Source organism: Geotrypetes seraphini, chromosome 1, assembly GCF_902459505.1.
Source record: "Geotrypetes seraphini chromosome 1, aGeoSer1.1, whole genome shotgun sequence".
Classification (NCBI taxonomy): Eukaryota; Metazoa; Chordata; class Amphibia; order Gymnophiona; family Dermophiidae; genus Geotrypetes; species Geotrypetes seraphini.
In genome coordinates this window covers 381,836,934-381,856,295 of record NC_047084.1, presented here as the reverse complement: position 1 = coordinate 381,856,295, position 19,362 = coordinate 381,836,934, and the positions used below count along the sequence as shown (strand labels likewise).

At 44.4% G+C, this 19,362-nt stretch overlaps 1 protein-coding gene across 1 annotated transcript in view; it reads left to right on the top strand.

Annotated features, from left to right (window-relative positions):
- The window catches only part of TNKS (tankyrase), a 498,734-nt gene that overhangs the window by 387,317 nt on the left and 92,055 nt on the right, over positions 1–19,362 (top strand). Inside the window, exon 19 of the mRNA XM_033915990.1 lies at positions 6,752–6,989. Within this exon, the coding sequence (XP_033771881.1) occupies positions 6,752–6,989 (238 nt within the window). The remainder of the gene's footprint in view (positions 1–6,751; positions 6,990–19,362) is intronic.

Here is a 19,362-nt window from a genome sequence, read left to right as displayed (position 1 = left end):
GCATTCCACCCTCTCTGTAAAGTAGAATTTCCTAACATTGCCTTTGAATCTACCACCCCTCAACCTCAAATTATGTCCTCTGGTTTTACCATTTTCCTTTCTCTGGAAAAGATTTTGTTCTACATTAATACCCTTCAAGTATTTGAACGTCTGAATCATATCTTCCCTGTCCCTCCTTTCCTCTAAGGTATACATATTCAGGGCTTCCATTCTCATCTCATACGTCTTCTGGCGCAAACCTCTTATCATTTTCATCACCCTCCTGTGGACCACTTCAAGTCTTCTTACGTCCTTCACCAGATATGGTCTCCAAAACTGAACACAATACTCCAAGTGGGGCCTCACCAACAACCTGTACAGGGGCATCAACACCTTCTTCCTTCTGCTGGCTACGCCTCTCTTTATAAGTGAATTCTGAGATAATTTTGGTGTATAGCTATAGTTGTGCTCATGTGTGCCTGTAAAACAATAATGCAGGAGAGCGCTGTTTATCCAGAGATCCATTATCTGGAGAGAGAAAAAATCTTCTTGGGCTCTTCCCTTCCTCACTTTACCTTGATCTAATTCCAATCTTTCCCATGAAGCTTTCAGCTCTGGTCAGACATGTGAACAGTGTGCTCTGTAGACTGTATGAGAGGGAGAATTATCACTGCCCAGACACTAGGAAAATAATGAATTGTGTGTTGAGCAAGGGGGAACTGGGTAGCACTGCTAGAGGTGGCTGCTGACCATTCTGGATAAGTAGCTATGTTATCTACTATAAGATATAATTCATGGTGGTAACCAGCAATTTATTTTATAAGTGGTGATAAATGCCTATCATGCTATTCCAAGTTCATTTGAATTTTAGCTGCTGTTCTATCAATGTACATGTCTCTGATTATCTTTTTTTTTAAATATAAATTTCTTTATTGATAAATCAAATTACATATACAGTGGAACCTCGGTTTGCGAGTGTTTTGCAAGACAAGCAAAACACTCAGTAAACTTTTGCCTCGCAAACCGAGCATGTTCTGATATGCGAGCACCTCCCCCCCGCTCTAACCGGCATCGCAACCCCCCCTACCGCGAACGCCCCCGCTCCTTATCCCTTCTGCTGGTTGTGAGAGTGAAAGCAAGCTCCCACCTCTTGCCTGGGCCGGGTCTTGAGCATCTGCGCATGCTCAAGGCCTTCTGGCTCTCGTTCTCTCGAGTTAGAGCGGGGGAGGGGGTGATGGAGCAGCGCCGGTAGCCTCGGGTGGGGGGGGGTTGGTGGAATGAATCAAAGCGAGTTTCCATTCATTCCTGTGGGGAAACTCGCTTTGATATACGAGTAACTTGATTTACGAGCATGCTTCTGGAACTCTTGATTTACGAGCATGCTTCTGGAACTCCAGGACTGAGTTAGAAACACTGATCTAATTAAACAGACAAACAGGACGAGAAGGAGGTTAGGGAGTTTCTCAGGCATGGGTGCTTTACAAGTGAGTGGGGATTAGAAGTTAAAAGCAATCTTGTGGATCTGTGACTTGTAGAAATATATAATAACTAGTCTTTAAGCCCTTTACATTAACGGGTGCTAGAATATATGGCTGTCTGTCTTTCTTTCTTTCTGTCTCGCTACCTCCTGCTGTATTTCTCTCTCCCTGGCCCCCTTTCTCTGTCTGTCTTTCTGTTCCTCTTCCTGCCCCTGTGTCTTTCTTCCTTTCTTTCTGTCTCCCTCCCTCCCACTGTCTATCTATATTTATTTATTTCTATCTGTCTCTCTCCCTGCCCTCTATGTAGCATTCCCTCCCCCTCCATTTCTCTGTGCAGCAGCATTTCCCTCCCCCACCCCACTTCCCTGTGCAGCAGCAACAGCATTTCCCTCCCCCCCACTTCCCTATGCAGCAGCATTCCCTTCCCCTCCATTTCCCTGTGCAACAGCCCCTCCATTTCCCCCCTTTATTTGCTGTGCAGCAGCAACAGCATTTCCCTCCACCCCACTTCCCTGCGCAGCAGCATTCCCTTCCCCTCCATTTTCCTGTGCAGCAGCATTTCCCTCCCCCCCAGTCCCACTTCCCTGTGCAGCAGCAACATAATTTCCCTCCCCCTCCATTTTCCTGTGCAGCAGCATTTCCCTCCCTACACCCCACTTCCCTGTGCAGCAACAGCAGCATTTCCCCCAAACCCCCCCCCTTCCTATCACGCGGTTTGGCACAGAAAAATAACAAAAAGCAACCAACAACCATCAAGGTAATTTAAAAAAATAATAATAATAATTTTATTCTTATATACCGCCAAAGCCATACCCATACCTTTTAAAATCTCTCCCATCCTCGCTAGACGGCTCTCATACTCATTAGTAGTGCGGATTAGTAGTGCGGATTTGTAGTGCGGATTAGTAGTGCGGATGTGAGGAGCAAGCGGTGAGCCCAAGTGGGAGTGCATAAGCTTGCTCCTCACATCCTCGCTCCTGACCTGAACAAGAGCTGTCTAGTGAGGGAAGGATACCACTGGACCACCAGGCTGTTAAAAAAAAGGTACCAATGATGGCGGCGGTGCTGGGTGGAAGGGTTTGAAAAAGTGCAGCGGCGGCGGTGCTGAAGGGGTTTGAAAAGCTGCAGCGGCGGTGCTGAGAGGGGGGTTGAAAAGTTACGGCAGCAGTGCTGAGAGGCGGAGGGGAGAGGGCACAGCAGGAAAAACGGCACTACCAGTCGAAGTTTATTTTTAAGTTTAAAGGTGATGCGGTGGCTCCTCTCACGATCGCCGCCTGTGTCGGAAGCCTTCTCCGACGCAGGTGCGGCTCGTGAGAGGAGCCGCTGCATCACCATTAAACTTAAAAATAAACTTCGGCTGGTAGTGTCATTTTTCTGGATGGAGGTCTGCACGAAGTGCAGAGCAGGGAGGCCATTTCCAATTTGTCTGGCGACCACTGACAAAGCTAAGCGCGCATGCGCACTCCTACCTGCCAGGGACCTACTGAACACGGAAAATGGAACCCGCAGGTAAGAGTGCGCATGCGCGCTTAGGGTTTTATTATAGTAGATATAATATTAATGGCTTTATTTATATCCTGTCATACCTTTTCAGTTCAAGACGGTGTACAACAAGAGGTGTTGTAAGTACAGCGAGGTAACATCAATTAGATTTGGGAAGGGATAGATAGACACATAAGTGACGGGGAGGCATGGGTGGGAGGGAGGAACATGTAAGAAGAGTAGATGTAACGCTGATTTGGGGGATCAGGTAAATTTGTCGAATAGGTGGGTTTTCAGTAATTTTCTGAAAGAATGGTATGTTAGGGAGTTCAGGATTAGGTCACTTAAGGTGTTTGAAAGGAGAGTGTCTTGTTGAGGAATCTTTATTTGGTTTTCTTTCTTCCTTTATCCCTACTTTCCCCTTCTAAATCCCATTATGCTGTTTCTTGCAGATATGCCTCTCATCAGGCATTGCAGGGGAGGTTCCTCTGCCATTCAAAACCTAAGAAGTTTTCCCTCAGCGAGTAGTAAAATAAGAATTACAAGCTTACATTCATTGTTTTGAAAGTTGGATGATATCTAGCACTTTTCACCAATAATTCTGTAAACAGGGACATTCCATTAACAAGTGCACCAAAATTATTTTCATATGTTTACATTTTATGTCCTCTTCTCCCTCCCACAGCCCAGTTTTAGCTCATTAACTGTGAGATACATAGGTTCTGTATAATATCTCATATTGCATTTCTTGCAATATAGCATTTTTATAGACTACTGGTATCTCCATGAGGAAAAAAACAAAACATTTCATTGCCTTCTCAGTCACTGTCTTTCCAAAATCATTTGTCCATGACCTGACTAAGGCCTAGATTCTCAAAAAAACCGTGTTTAAAAACGATGGGCTGCTATTGCAGCCGTTCTGGTAGCAAATTAAAAAAGGCGAGTCATTCTCCAAAAAAATGAGGTTGACGAAGAGTAGCAAAGTCTCTCTAAATTTGCATGTGCCTATCACTGGTGATCGCGAAAAAAGCAGAAAAAAGAAAAACCAAAACCCAAAAACACAACAACAGCGGGTGAGATGTTCAATCTCTCTCGCTGCCAACCAACCCCTCCTCCCAGCAGCGGGAGAGATGGCCACTCTCTCCCGCTGCCACACAACCCCCCTCCCCTGCTGCGGGAGATGCCTACTATCTCCCGCTGCCAAGCAAACCCTCCCCCCAAACAGCAGGAGAGATGCCCATTCTCTCCCGCTGCCACACAACCCCCCCTCCCCTGCAGCGGGAGATGCCTACTATCTCCCGCTGCCAAGCGAACCCTCCCCCCAAACAGCAGGAGAGATGCCCATTCTCTCTCGCTGCCAACCAATCCCTCCTCCCAGCAGCGGGAGAGATGGCCACTCTCTCCCGCTGCCACACAACCCCCCTCCCCTGCAGCGGGAGATGCCTACTATCTCCCGCTGCCAAGTGAACCCTCCCCCCAAACAGCAGGAGAGATGCCCACTCTCTCCCGCTGCCAAGCAAACCCCCCTCCCCAGCAATGGGAGAGATGCCCATTCTCTCCCGCTGCCACACAACCCCCACCCCCCCTTGCCTCCGACCCCTCTCCCCCGTACCTTGAATTAGATGGCTGACCAGAGGGATGCCTACTTCCTCTGGCCAACTGGCCTGCCTCTTCAAAATGGGTCTTCCCGTCGGGATGCACCAGGGAGGAACCTGAGGCTCTGATTGGCCCAGGATGTTTAAGGCCGGGGTTTTAAACAGTAATACCACTGTACCGGAACCCCTGTACTAGTTGCTGATTTTTGTCGCCAAAAGCCGACGCCGCTCTTAGAAAATGGCTCAGCGATTTTAAAGAATCCACCGGAATGCTCATTTTAATGTTGAAGAGCCCATTTGCATGGAAGTGTTGGAGACTGCTAGAAAAGCTCGCTAAAGACAAAGATAAGTCATTTTGATAATCAGCCGCTAAAATACATGCAGGCTAAATCATCGGAAACCAGTTTAACGACCATGTTAACATTTTGAGAATCTGGGCCTAAGTACTTAAGATCCTATACCTCCTTATCTCCCATTCCGATTTGTATGAAAGGGATACTTTATTTAGAGATGGAGCAAGTTTGAAGAAATAACTTCTCTGTTTTAAAAAATTATTCCTCTGATGAATCGTGCTAGGTTTTTTTTCATTATAATAGTGTCTAGCCTGCAAGTAGACAAAGAAATGAGAATTTGTTACCATCTACTGCTGCTCAAGCTGCTCAGATATGCAGAAGTTTCCCCCACCTAATTCCTTAAACTGGTCCATGTATTTTCTATCTGCTCTCTCCTATGGGCCAATGCTCAAAACCTAACACCAGCGCAAAATGCAAATAGTACAGCGTTAGTGTGCCACCCAGTACACTAATGGTTTAAGTGCAGACTGCATTTAAATGCTGTCATTAAATATCCACAGCAGGCTAAAAAAATAGGCTTGTTTTTTCTTGTAAAAAAAAAAAAAATGTCAAGCACATTTAGCGCTGGCAAAAATAAAGCCAGAGTCCAGGGCAGCATTAGAAGAGTTGGTTGAGAGAAGGGGTATATAATGACATCCCTTCTCTCCAACCAACCTAACTACCCTGAACAGACTTCCCTGAAAACCCTAGCCCTGGTTGTCTAGTGGGACCTCCCCAAGTAGGCCAAGGGGTGGATCCAAGCCCCAAGGTAGAACCCAACTACACTCCCTCCCGCAGCAGGACCCGACCTCCTCATCCCCTGAATAAGGACCCAACCTCCACTCCTCCACCCTGAAGCAGGATCCAACACCATCTCACTCCAGGTGGGCTGAGAGGAGAGAGTGAGCCCCATTCTCTCCTCCCTCCGGGTGGGCCGGGGTGCTGCCATTTAGTTGATGCCCTGGAGGGAGGAAGGGTGCTTACTCCCTCCTGCTTGCTTCCTGGATTTTTTTATTTTGTCAGGGTACAGGGCAGAGCTCTCGGTGCTTATCCCATTTGAGTAGCCACTCAGTGAATACTTATCTATTCCTTTCATGCACTTTAGTTCAGCTTGTCCAGTAAGGGTCAATATGCTGTCTCCCCCTTCCACACTTCCTCCCCCAAGATTATCAGGACTGCTGTCATGAGACACCTATACACCCTGCCCCCAACCAGCATTGTACTTACCGGCACTGAAAAAGGTGCCAGTGATCCTCGTTGTGGTGCCTTGAGCTTCTGCACATGCTCAAGGCCTGCCAGTTCCTTCCAGTTCCAAGATTCTCAGAGAGGGTGGAAGCTGGCAGGTCTTGAGCAAACGCAGATTCTGAAGGCCCCACACCGGTCCAACACGGAGGGTCACCAGCAGCTTTTTCAGCACCGATAAGTGCAGTGTCAGTCAGGGGTGTAGGTGTCCAGGTGCATGACAGCAGCACTGGTCATCTTGGGAAGGGAGGAGTGGGGAGTGAAAAGCAGTGTACCAATGGTCAGTGGGGTGGGGAGCAGTGTGCCAATGGTCATTGGGGTAGGTGAGGACAGTAACATGCAGATCAACATGGGGGACTCAAATATAAACCGAGACCCCATTTTTGGGCCCAAAAATCTGTTTATATTCCAATATATGCGGTATATAGAATATTTAAATACCATTGCTGATTCATAGACAGATATAGGTACCACCATTCTTGGTATGTGAATATTGATAATTTCCTCAGGAGCTAGATGAAAAGATTTCGTAGCTTATTTACTGTATACTGTTGGAATTAAGACAATTGTAATAACTACTATTTTAATTATTAACTATGATTCTGAAAATAAAATGCTGAAAACATATTGCTTTTTTTTCTAGGCTGATGACATCAGAGCTTTGTTAATTGATGCAATGCCTCCAGAAGCATTGCCTACCTGTCTCAAGCCTCAAGCTGCTGTAGTCAGTGCCTCTCTCATTTCTCCCACATCTACCCCCTCCTGCCTTTCTGCTGCCAGCAGCATAGATAATCTCTCGCTTCCTCTAACAGAGCTAGCTGTGGGGGGGACATCCAATGCAGGAGATGGAGCTGCAGGGACAGAAAGAAAAGAAGGAGAAGGTAAGATTACTGCTAAATAGAGTTTTAAGAATAAAATTAAATAATTCTGTTTGTTTTATGTTTATTTAAAAAATTTGATATACCATTTTCCTTAATCAGATGTAAGCAGTTCACAATTCGAAAGTATCAAACAGTTTTATAAAAGTAAAAGAAACCCCATAAAAATAATAGGAAAGACCTAACCATCCAATTTCAAGGTCAAAATCACTTGCCTTTCATTCTGCGATATCCCTATAAGGACAGGATAGACATCTTTACACTGTTACTCGTAAACTAAAAACCTCCCTAAAAAGATAGGATGTCAACAAGGTCCTGAGTTTCCCATGAGTTTCCTATAATTAATCTCTCCATAGATTTCACAAGATAGTCTGTTCCAAAGAGTTGGTAAAAAGCCAGAAAAATACCCTATCTCTCATAGCAGCCCCAGTGTGCCTTAGCAAGAACAGTCTGAAATATTGTAATGACCTCAGGCACCTTGTGGGTGTGTATAGAATTGTTGCTCTATTTAGAAAAAGAGGTTGATGTTCCCATAAGGATTTTGTGTGCCAGAGTAACTTAAATATTACTCTAAATATTATGGGTAACCAGTGATATTCACATAATCATAGACATGTGCATTTGCAAGCAGCTTAACTGCCATATTCTTCATAGTCTGTAGTCACCTTAGTTGTATAGCCCAGTGTAGGCTAAATTTCCGTAATCCAGTGTGTTTTTTTAATGTTATAAAATGCTACTATTAAATGCTATAGTAAGCCAGTCTTCGACTCTGACCTCTTATTTTCTACACACATCCAACAGACTGTTAAAGCCTCTCACTTCTATCTCTACAACATCATCAAAATTTGCCCCTTCCTCTTCGAGCATACTTAACGTGACCATTTATTTTTTTCCTCAAAATGGGACAGGCCCCCCTCCCCGTTCAAAACAGGATGTATGGTCACGTTAAATATAGTGCAAAATATAGATAGCAGATATAAATTCTCAAAACTGACACATTTTGATCACTAAATTAAAAATAAAATCATTTTTCCTACCTTTGTTGTCTGGTTATTTCATGAGTCTCTGGTTGCACTTCCTTCTGACTGTGCATCCTTTCTTTCTTTAATTTCTTTCTCTTTCTCTTTCTTTCTGTCTTTCTCTCTCCCTGCCCCCCTTTCTTTCTTTCTCTCTCCATGCCCCCCTTTCTTTCCTTCTTTCTCTCTCCCTGCCCCCTTTTCTTTCTTTCTCACTCTCTTTCCCTGCCCCCTCAAGCCGACGCAACAACAGGCCAGATGCATGCAACGACTGCACTAGCCTTCCCCCCCCCCCCCCCCGATGTCAGAGAGGAAGTTCTGGGCAAGCCAGGCAGCGATTGGCTGGCTTGGAACTTCCTCTCCGACGTCAGAATTGACGTCGGGGGGGGGGGGAAGGCTTGTGCAGGAGGGAAGGCTTGTGCTGCGTTGGCGTTAGGGAAGCAGGGAGAAATCCCAGGCTCCGCGATCAACTTGTGTTGCCTTTAGATCGCAATCAACGTTTTGGGCACAGCTTCAGGATGCTCTTTCTGAAATCGGGAAATATCGGCATCCTGAAGCTGTGCTTGGGGACAACGGGATAGGTTGCGTTAAAATGGGATGATCCCGTTCAAAACGGGACATATGGTCACGTTAAGCAAACTACCCAGACCTTTGTTCACACCCTTTTAACCTTACACTGTCTACTGCAATTTACTTCTAACAAGTTTCCAACTGAACCCCCTGCAATCTGCGCAAAATTCTGCTGCATGATTTATCTACTGCCAACCTCACTACACTCATGTTTTCCGTCTCCTCAGATCACTTCATTGGCTCCCTATCTGCCCTTGCATACAATGCAAACTCCTATTACTAACCTACAAATGTGGTCATTCTGCAGTCCCTCAATATCTCTCCTCTCTTTCTCTCCTTATACGCCTCCTCGAGAGCTCCTCCTCAAATAAGTTGCTTCTATCTGTACTCTTCTTCTCCACTGTCAGTTCCAGACTTTGTTCCTTTCATCTCGCTGCCCTGGAATTTATTTATTTATTTATTCAATTTTCTATACCGTTCTCCCAAGGGAACTCAGAACGGTTTACATTTTTCCCTGTCTGTCCAGGCGGGCTCACAAATAGGCTTCCTGAGCTTCCCTTGTTCAAAAGTAGGCTGAAAACCCTACTTCCCACTGCCCTCAGCTCATCACCATAGCCAGCAGCTTAACCATCCCCCACTAAACAACTAAACAAAGCTGGCCATTGTCCAAAGATTCTCAAAGGTCACTGATAACCGCTTCTAGGATGGTGGCTGCCATTAATAAAAATAAATGGAATAACATGTAGAGTAGAAGTTGAGATGCAGATTATTGTAAATGTAAAGTTCTCCAAGGGCAAACAGGATATTTTGTCCTAATAGGTGGATGATGTCTTCTGATAGAGCATGGGATGGGGCATAAAAATGAATGGAGCAATTCTATAAATTGTTTCCTCAGTTTCAGCACCCCAGTTCCATGTGCTTAGTGCCAATGTTAGCATTGGCCCTCTTACCCATGTCAGTGACAGGTGTAAGTTGGCACGCCTAATTTATTGCATATTTATTAAATTGCTCAGAAGCTTGAAAGTGTGGATTCCAACTTGATGATTTTAGATAAGATTGTTGGTAACTGAAGCACAGGTCTCGACTCTGCAGAAGGTTTCGGCCTCTGCAGTTAAAGATTCACATGTTATATATTCTAAGCTTGAATTAATGTAGAATATTAATATCGTTCAAGGAATCTGTGTTTTGTTAATTTCCCAATGACTCATTTATTATCCCCAAAGATATTACTTTGAAAAGATTTCAAGGAGATATTGGGGTTATCAAATGCAAAAAAACTTTTCTATCTCTAATTGTTACTATATACCACAAAAAAATAAGATAAGTTCCGAACAAGGATTGGACCTGCTTGCTCCAATTGATTTTGATTTAACTGGGTTTTTAGAAAACTCACAGGATGTGATCCACACCAGGTCTACCCTTTTGATGATGTGAATAAGTGAAGTTGATAAAATATTAATTATCAAAACATATTTCAAGAATAAAAATACCAAATTTAATGGTGATGTAGTATTGATATTTCCAGATGTAGCTAGAGCCACTCAATTGAGAAGAAAGGCATTTCTTTTATTGAAATCTAGGGTACTTGGCTCTAGAAGCTACATTCCTTTTGAAATTTCCTTGCAAATGTATGATAAAGTTTCAAGAGAAGGAATTTGTTTTTTGGGACCCTATTCAGTTGGAACAATTTTTGAGCTTACAAGAGCAACAAAAGGTATAATGGACTGATTTATTCAGGAGTATTAACTGTTTCACCATATAGTGTTAATAGAATTAATAAAACCTTTTTTTTCTATTTGTTAATTGTACTTAATTGCTGCTTTGCTAATTTTGATCTTGAATTTCTTGAACTGCTTAGTAAGAAAATTTATGAGCAAAATCCTGTTATAATGTGGGCTAGATGCAAAATTTTTGATTGTAGCTAATGGAGAATATATCTGAAAATCCATTCCTAACTGTTCCTTGTGAATTGTACTTGAAAATTAATGAACAAGAAAGAAAAATCATTTGGGATGGACTCCCCAGCCCCTAATCTGTTGAACGTGTGCCCTGATTGTGACAGATTGGCACTGGATCTGTGACTGTATACTGTGTGCCGCATCGCACTGGGGGAGAGGGCAGGAGTTTGGCTTTAACTATTTTAGGTCATTCAGGGCTGGGGAGCTGGCCTGGGTCCATAGTTTTGAGAAAATATCTCATCCAGAAGCTGTTCTGGAGTTTGGCACCAAATGCCTACGTTCCAAGTCTGGGGATTCTTTTGACTCAGTGTGAGCACCTCAGCAGGGTGACGGGATAATCGCGCGCCAGACACCAGCACGCCGACAAGCCAGCGCTGACAATTTGGCACAAGAAAGAAGCGCGCCGCAGGAAAACTTCATTTAAAGAGCTATGACGGGGGTTTGGGGGAGGAACCCCCCCACTTTAGAAACATAGAAACATAACGGCAGAAAAGGGCTGTAGCCCATCAAGTCTGCCCACTCTACTGTCCCACCCCATTAAGTCAGAGTGCTTCTCGACCCACGTAGAGATCCCACATGGATGTCCCATTTATTCTTAAAGTCGAGCAAGCTAGTGGCCTTGATCACCTGCACCGGTAGTTTGTTCCAGTGATCCACCACCCTTTCTGTAAAGAAATACTTCCTGGTGTCACCACCAAATCTCCCTCCTCTGAGTTTGAGCGGGTGCCCCCTTGTGACTGAAGGTCCCTTAAGAAAGAATATGTCGTTTTCCACCTCGACACGACCCATGACGTACTTAAATGTCTCAATCATGTCACCCCTCTCCCTGCGCTCCTCTAGAGAGTAGAGCTGCAACTTGCCCAGTCTTTCCTCGTATGAGAGACCCTTGAGTCCAGAGACCATCCTAGTGGCCATTCGCTGGACCGACTCAACTCGAAGTACATCTTTACGGTAATGTGGCCTCCAGAATTGCACATAGTACTCCAGATAAGGTCTCACCATGGCTCTGTACAGTGGCATCATGACTTCAGGTTTACGGCTGACGAAGCTTCTATTGATACATCCTATCATCCGCCTTGCCTTGGATGAGGCCTTCTCTACCTGTTTGGCAGCCTTCATATCTGCACTGATGATTACTCCCAAGTCCCGTTCTTCTGAGGTCGTAGCTAGTGTTTCTCCATTCAAGGTGTATGTTCTGCATGGATTTCTGCTGCCGAGATGCATCACCTTACACTTCTTTGCGTTGAAGTCCAGCTGCCATGTTGAGGACCAGTTTTCCAACTTGATCAGATCCTGCGCCATACCATCCGTGAGATCGCTTTCACCTACTATATTACACAGTTTGGCGTCGTCGGCAAACAGCGCTATTTTTCCCTGAAGCCCTCAGGTCAAGTCCCTTATGAATATGTTAAAAAGGGATGGTCCCAGGACTGAGCCCTGCGGCACTCCGCTAGTCACTTCCGATGTCTCAGAGAGGGTGCCTTGACCACCACTCTCTGAAGTCTTCCACTTAGCCAATCGTTGACCCATGCAGTTAGTTTCTCACCTAACCCCATCGATTTCATCTTGTTTAATAGTCTACGGTGTGGGACACTGTCAAAAGCTTTACTGAAATCCAAGTATACTATGTCCAGAGACTCTCCCGAGTCTAGCTTTCCTGTCACCCAATCAAAGAAGCTGATGAGATTGGACTGGCATGACCTGCCCCTAGTGAATCCATGTTGACAGGGATCCCTCAGATTCCCCTCATCCAATATCATGTCTAATTTCCCTTTAAGTAGAGTTTCCATGAGTTTACACACTATTGATGTGAGACTTACTGGTCTGTAATTCGCAGCCTCCGCTCTGCAACCCTTTTTGTGCAGAGGAACAACATTGGCAGTTTTCCAGTCCAGGGGGACCCTCCCCGAACTTAGGGAGAAATTGAAGAGCATGGCTAACGGTTCCGCCAAATCATCGCATAGCTCTCTGAGCACTCTTGGGTGCAGATTGTCCGGTCCCATGGCTTTGTTCACCTTGAGTCTTGACAGTTCTCTGTAAACATCAGCTGGTGTGAACTCAAACTCCTGAAATGGGTCATCCATGCTTTGCTTTGCATCCAGCCGAGGCCCATGCTCTGGTGCCTCGCAGGTAAAGACTGAACAGAAGTAATCATTCAGTAGTCTTTATCGGAGTCAGTTTCCACATAATTCCCGTCTGGCGTTCTAAAGCGTACTATCCCGTTTGTGTTCTTTTTCCTGTCGCTAACGTATCTGAAGAAGGATTTGTCCCCTTTCTTGATGTTCTTCGCTAGAGTTTCTTCCATACGAAGTTTGGCCTCCCTGACTGCTGTTTTGACCGCTGCAGACTTTGTCCTGTACTCAATGTTTGCTTCTTTTCCCCCCATGCGTTTGTATGATAGAAATGCTCTTTTCTTCTCCTTGACGAGGTATGATACCTCATCTGTGAACCATTGGGGTTTCCTTTTTCTTTGTTGTTTGGTTACCGATTTTATGTAGCAGATAGTTGCCTCATGAAGGATCGATTTCAAGGTTGTCCACATAGCTTCCACATTATCAGTTACTTCTTGAACCTGCAGTGTCTGGTAGACGAAATCTCCCATGCGTGCGAAGTCCGTGCCCCTGAAATTGAGTACCCTTGTTTTTGTTTGTGATCTAGGGAAGCTTTTCTTAAGGTTAAACCATACCATGATATGGTCACTGGTGGCTAGCGTCTCTCCCACTGAGACGTCCGAGACGCTTTCCTCATTCGTAAGTACCAGGTCCAGGATGGCCTGGGCCCTAGTGGGCTCTAGTACCATTTGTTTGAGCCGTACTCCCTTCATGGATGTTAATATCCTGCTATCACAAGCTGTCGCTGATAGTGTGTTCCAGTCTACATCAGGCATGTTGAAGTCTCCTAATAGAACAGCCTCCCCCCGTAAGGTAATATTCTCAATGTCTTCAATTAATTCTGCGTCCTTTTCCTCCAATTGTCTCGGAGGTCTGTATACCACACCAAGGTACAGGCATTTTTCTCCACCTCTGGCCAAGTTTACCCAGATGGATTCCCCAGTATACTTGACATCTGTGATCCTGGTTGTCTTAATGTTCTCTTTGATATAAAGTGCTACCCCACCACCTAACTTACCCTCTCTATCTTGTCTAATCAGTTTGTATCCTGGTATGGTTATATCCCACCCATGAGAGTCTGTGAACCATGTTTCGGATATAGCTGCTATGTCTATGTCTGCATTAACTATTTCTGTTTCTAGTTCTAGAAATTTATTCCCTAGGCTGTGTGCGTTAACATACATAGCTCTCCACTCTTTCTTTTTGCTAAGCTCATGTTGTGAGCCACCCATTTGAGTCAAATTGTCTCCTAGCGATTCGCTCGCAGTAGGGGTACTTACCTCAGACCTAGAAGCGTAATGTTGGTTCGCTACATCAGGATCGTTACTTACTGCTCCGGTGTAAAAGTGGGTACCCACCCCCGACTTACCTAGTTTAAAGCCCTTCGAAGTAGGCGGGCTAGTCTGTGTCCGAAGACATTCTTACCTCTGTTGGTCAGGTGGAGTCCGTCTGGTCCCTGTAGTCCCTGTAGTGTCTCTCCGTGATTCAGGAATCCGAAGTTCATCTCCTGGCACCATCGTTGTAGCCACTCATTCGTCTTCAGGATGCGTTCGTCCCTGTCCCTTCCTCTGCCCCTAACAGGAAGAATGGAAGAGAATACTACCTGTGCTCCTATCTGCTTCAGTCTCTTTCCCAGAGCTCCGAAGTCTCTCGCTAGGTCCTCCAGGGTGTTCTTGGCAGTGTCATTCGTTCCGACGTGGATGAGCAGCATGGGGAAGTGGTCCTGGGGCCTGAGAAGTCTATTGAGACAGGTGGTCACATCTCTTATTCTGGCTCCGGGCAGACAGCAGACCTCCCTCGACTGCATATCCGGTCTGCATATTGGTCCCTCGGTGCCCCTCAACATGGAGTCCCCAATGGCTATTACTCTACGCTTACATAAGAACATAAGCAATGCCTCTGCTGGGTCAGACCTGAGGTCCATCATGCCCAGCAGTCCGCTCACGCGGCGGCCCAACCTGTGCAGTAATCCTCTATTTATACCCCTCTATCCCCTTTTCCAGCAAGAAATTGTCCAATCCTTTCTTAAACCCCTGTACTGTACTCTGCCCTATTACGCCCTCTGGAAGCGCATTCCAGTTGTCCACCACTCGTTGGGTAAAGAAGAACTTTCTAGCATTCGTTTTAAATCTGTCCCCTTTCAACTTTTCCAAGTGTCCTCTTGTTCTTTTATTTTTCGAAAGTTTGAAGAATCTGTCCTTCTCTACTCTCTCTATGCCCTTCATGATCTTATAAGTCTCTATCATATCCCCTCTAAGTCTCCTCTTCTCCAGGGAAAAGAGACCCAGTTTCTCCAATCTCTCAGCGTATGAGAGGTTTTCCATCCCTTTTATCAAGCGTGTCGCTCTCCTCTGAACCCTCTCGAGTAACGCCATATCCTTCCTAAGGTACGGAGACCAATATTGGACGCAGTATTCCAGATGCGGGCGCACCATCGCCCGATACAATGGCAGGATAACTTCTTTTGTCCTTGTTGTAATACCCTTCTTGATTATGCCTAGCATTCTATTTGCTTTCTTAGCGGCTGTTGCGCACTGTGCCGTCGGCTTCATTGTCATGTCCACCATTACCCCCAAGTCCCTTTCTTGGTTGCTCTCATTCAATAATATCCCTCCCATCGTATAGTTGTACCTCGGGTTTCTGTTTCCAACATGCAATACTTTACATTTCTCAACGTTGAACTTCATCTGCCATCTCGCCGCCCATTCCCCCAAATTGTTCAAGTCCCTTTGCAATTCTTCGCATTCCTCTTTAGTCCCAGCTCCACTAAATAGTTTTGTATCGTCCGCAAATTTTATTATCTCACACTTCGTGCCTGTTTCTAGATCATTTATGAATATATTAAATAGCAGCGGCCCGAGCACTGAGCCCTGCGGAACACCACTCGTGACCCCCATCCAGTCCGAGTAGTGGCCCTTCACCCCTACCCTCTGTTTCCTACCCGCCAACCAGTTTCTGATCCATCTATGTACGTCTCCGTCCACTCCATGGTTCTTCAGTTTCCGGAGTAGACGTTCGTGAGGCACCTTGTCAAAGGCTTTTTGGAAATCAAGGTATATGATGTCTATGGGGTCTCCTCTGTCCATCCGTTTGTTAATTCCTTCGAAGAAGTGCAATAAGTTCGTTAGGCACGATCTCCCCCTGCAGAAACCATGTTGGGTTGTTTTCAAAAGTTTGTTTCTTTCCAGATGTTCATCGATGTGTTCTTTAATCAGTGCTTCCGCCAGTTTCCCCGGAACCGAGGTCAAACTCACTGGTCTGTAGTTTCCCGGGTCACTTCTTGATCCCTTTTTGGGGGTGTCGATCCATCGTCCCCGGAGATGGAGAAGTGTGTTGATCCTGGTCCACGTCGGTAGTCTCTTCCTGCAGGACCTGGAATCTGTTCTTCAGGCTCAGCTGTGGAGTCGATGTGGAGCTGCCTTGGTGAGAGAAAGAGTGAGAAGGTGAGGAGATTGTAAATGGGGGGGGGGTCTCCTACGTTTACCTGTGGAGGAGGTCACTAACTGCCAGGAGTCAGTGTCTCCATCCATCTCCTGAACTGCAACAGTTGGTTTCTTTGTTGGTGGCCCTGGAGTCATCATGGGTGATCCGTCATGGGCCCGTTCTGTGATTTGGGATAGTTCCTGCACTATCCCATCGATGTAGGCCTCATCCTCTCTAATGCCTCTCAGACGTTTCACCTCCTCCCTAAGGCTTCTTAGTTCCTGCATGATGTCTTCATCCCACTGACCGACCTCCTCTGTCTGTGTAGAGGCCGTGATGTACTGCTGTGGGATGGCCTCGGTCTGCGTGGAGAAGTCCTTTCCCGGGGCATCATGTTCGCGCTGCCGTTGGGGGGGGGGGGTGCAACCCCCCACATTATAGAGAAAACGGAACTTTTCCTGAAAAAAATTGGAAAAAGTTCCGTATTCTCTATAATGCAGGGTTTCAACCCCCCAAATCCCCCCCAACAGCAGCACGAATACTATGCAGTAAAGTGGGGGGGTTCCCCACTCACACCCCGCTTCAGAGCTCTTTAAAATTAAGTTTTTCTGCGGCGTGCTTCTTTCTTGCGCCAAATTGTCAGCACTGGATTGTTGGCGCGCTGGTGTCTTGCGCGCGACAGACTATGAACCCCTCAGCAGAGCCCTGCAGTGCACACGGTGTGAATTGTCACCAAACTTTTTTCAGCTCCTTTCGAAAGTGTATTCTTATGAAGCAGCCAGTGGGCATGTCAGTTTCTTTTAAACCAGTTGCGCTTGTGGCATAGATCCCTTCTCAGGAGCCCTCTCAACCAATTATGGCTGAGCTCGATTGCATTGTGCTGTATGGATATTATGCCGCTTTTGTCTCCTGATACTGCTTTTATTTTGGATCTGGTTTGCTGGGACTGGGCAACACAGTCACCCTGAGAGTTCTGATTTGGATGAGAATCTCTCCATTAGCAGGTCTTTTCAGCCATTTTATTGCTGGGGTTCTGAAAGTGGGAAAAAATCCTTCTTTTTCCATCCCATCCACAGCTTCTTGGTCTGGTTACAGGACAATAGGATGCCCAGGCTGCTGTTTCCAACTCTCTCAAACTATGCCTAAGCTTTCTCCGCTGGCTCCTGCTTTTCAACAGTTTTGAACACCATAAGGTGGATTCTGCCTTGGCACAGGATACCCAATGTCTGGACCATCCTAGTGTTTAAGGACTCCCAGGATCGCAAAGTGGTGTTTATATTAAAAACAAAACTTTCTCTTATTAAAAAACAATTAAGATCACTTGAACGTAAATGGAGGAAAAATAGATCACCAGTTAATACTGAATCATTTAAAGAACACTCTAAATTCTATAAATTAAAAATTAATGATGCCAAAACTAAGTATTATTCAACTAAAATTTTGAAAGCTAATAATTCCTCAGTACTCTATCGAATTTTGAATTCAATTACTTATTCAAGCAAACGGAAAAATCAGGAAGAACAATCCACCCTTACTGCCCAAGATCTTTCTACGTATTTTATTAACAAAATTACTAACATTAGGGCAACTTTTAACGCACATCAATCACTCTTATCCACTTATGAACAAACAGATCCCAGCCCATTTTCGTCGAAATGCTCCCATTTCAAAATTCCAAATTTAACTGAGATCGAAACACTCTTTAATTCTATTAATATTAAAGGCTCCTCAGCTGACTCAATACCACCGTTTATTCTCAAGCGTTATTTCAGGATATTTGGTCCAGCAATTCTTACACTTATTAGTGAAAGCTTAAAACAAAGCTATATGCCAAAACTCTGGAAAACCTCAACTATTCGCCCCATCATTAAAGATCAAAAAACTAGTATTAATGACATGTCAAACTATAGACCAATAGCTAACATTTCTTTTCTATCAAAATTAACTGAGAAGATAGTATTTAATCAGTTATCAGATTTCATCGAAAAAACCAATATTTTACACCCAAATCAGACAGGCTTTAGGCAACACCACTCAACAGAATATTCATTACTAGGTATGACCACATCCATACATTATTTCTTAGATCACCACCAGTCAGTTCTATTAATTTCACTAGACCTTTCAGCCGCTTTCGACACCATCGACCATGAGCTTCTATTAAACAGGCTTCAATCTATTGGTGTTTCGGACCAGGTTTTTTCCTGGTTTCAATCTTACTTTTCCGATCGAACATCATCCGTGTTATTCAATAATGAAATTTCTAATAATGTCTCTCTAACATACGGTGTTCCGCAAGGCTCAATATTATCTCCACTACTTTTCAATATTTTTCTTGCACCACTTCTTACTCTATGTCAGTCCATCGGTTTTAACGTCTTTGCTTATGCCGATGACATCCAATTATTACATCCCATCGATACTAATAACCCTTTGGATATTTCAACAATAACCACGAAACTAGAAAAAATATCAGATTGGTTAAATTTCAATCGGCTTGCGTTGAACATAAACAAATCAAATATAATGCTCTTTCCCTGGAAAGATAATTTAAGTATTAATTCCCCAATCACTATCAAGGGCATCCCGTTACAAGAAGTCAATAAAATAAAAATCTTAGGGATTATATTTGATAATAAACTCACTTTTCACGATCATATCAGCAGTGTCGTCAAGTTATCTTTTTTTAGGCTCAGACAAATTCGTTCCATTTCCCAATTTCTTTGTGAAAAATCTCTTAAAATTCTTATCCATTCTTTCGTTTTATCCAGAATAGACTATTGTAATTCTCTGTATAATGGTATTGCTCAAAAGGAACTTAAACGCCTTCAGATTATTCAAAACACTTCTATAAAATTGATTACAAAAGCAAGGAAATTTGACCATGTGACACCTCTTCTTAGGGAAGCACATTGGTTACCAGTCACCCACCGAGTATCTTATAAAATATGCTTGCTTACATACAAAACTCTTCTTTTCAAAACCCCAGCATTCATTCACAAATATTTGATTCCATATACTACTAATCGAACATTAAGATCCACAGAACAAAATCTGCTATCGGTCCCCTCTCTTAAATTCATTAATACTCGACGACAAGTTATCTTTTCTGTTTCAGCACCCCAAATCTGGAATTCTCTCCCTATCTATCTAAGGGAAGAAACAAACATAGAGAAATTCAAAGGTAACCTGAAGAGTTTTCTCTTTAAAGATGCCTTTTCTATTTAATCCTCTCTACACAAATTAACAACAATTCTTTTTCCTCTAATCTTACTGAAATACTCAGTTTTTTCCCTTC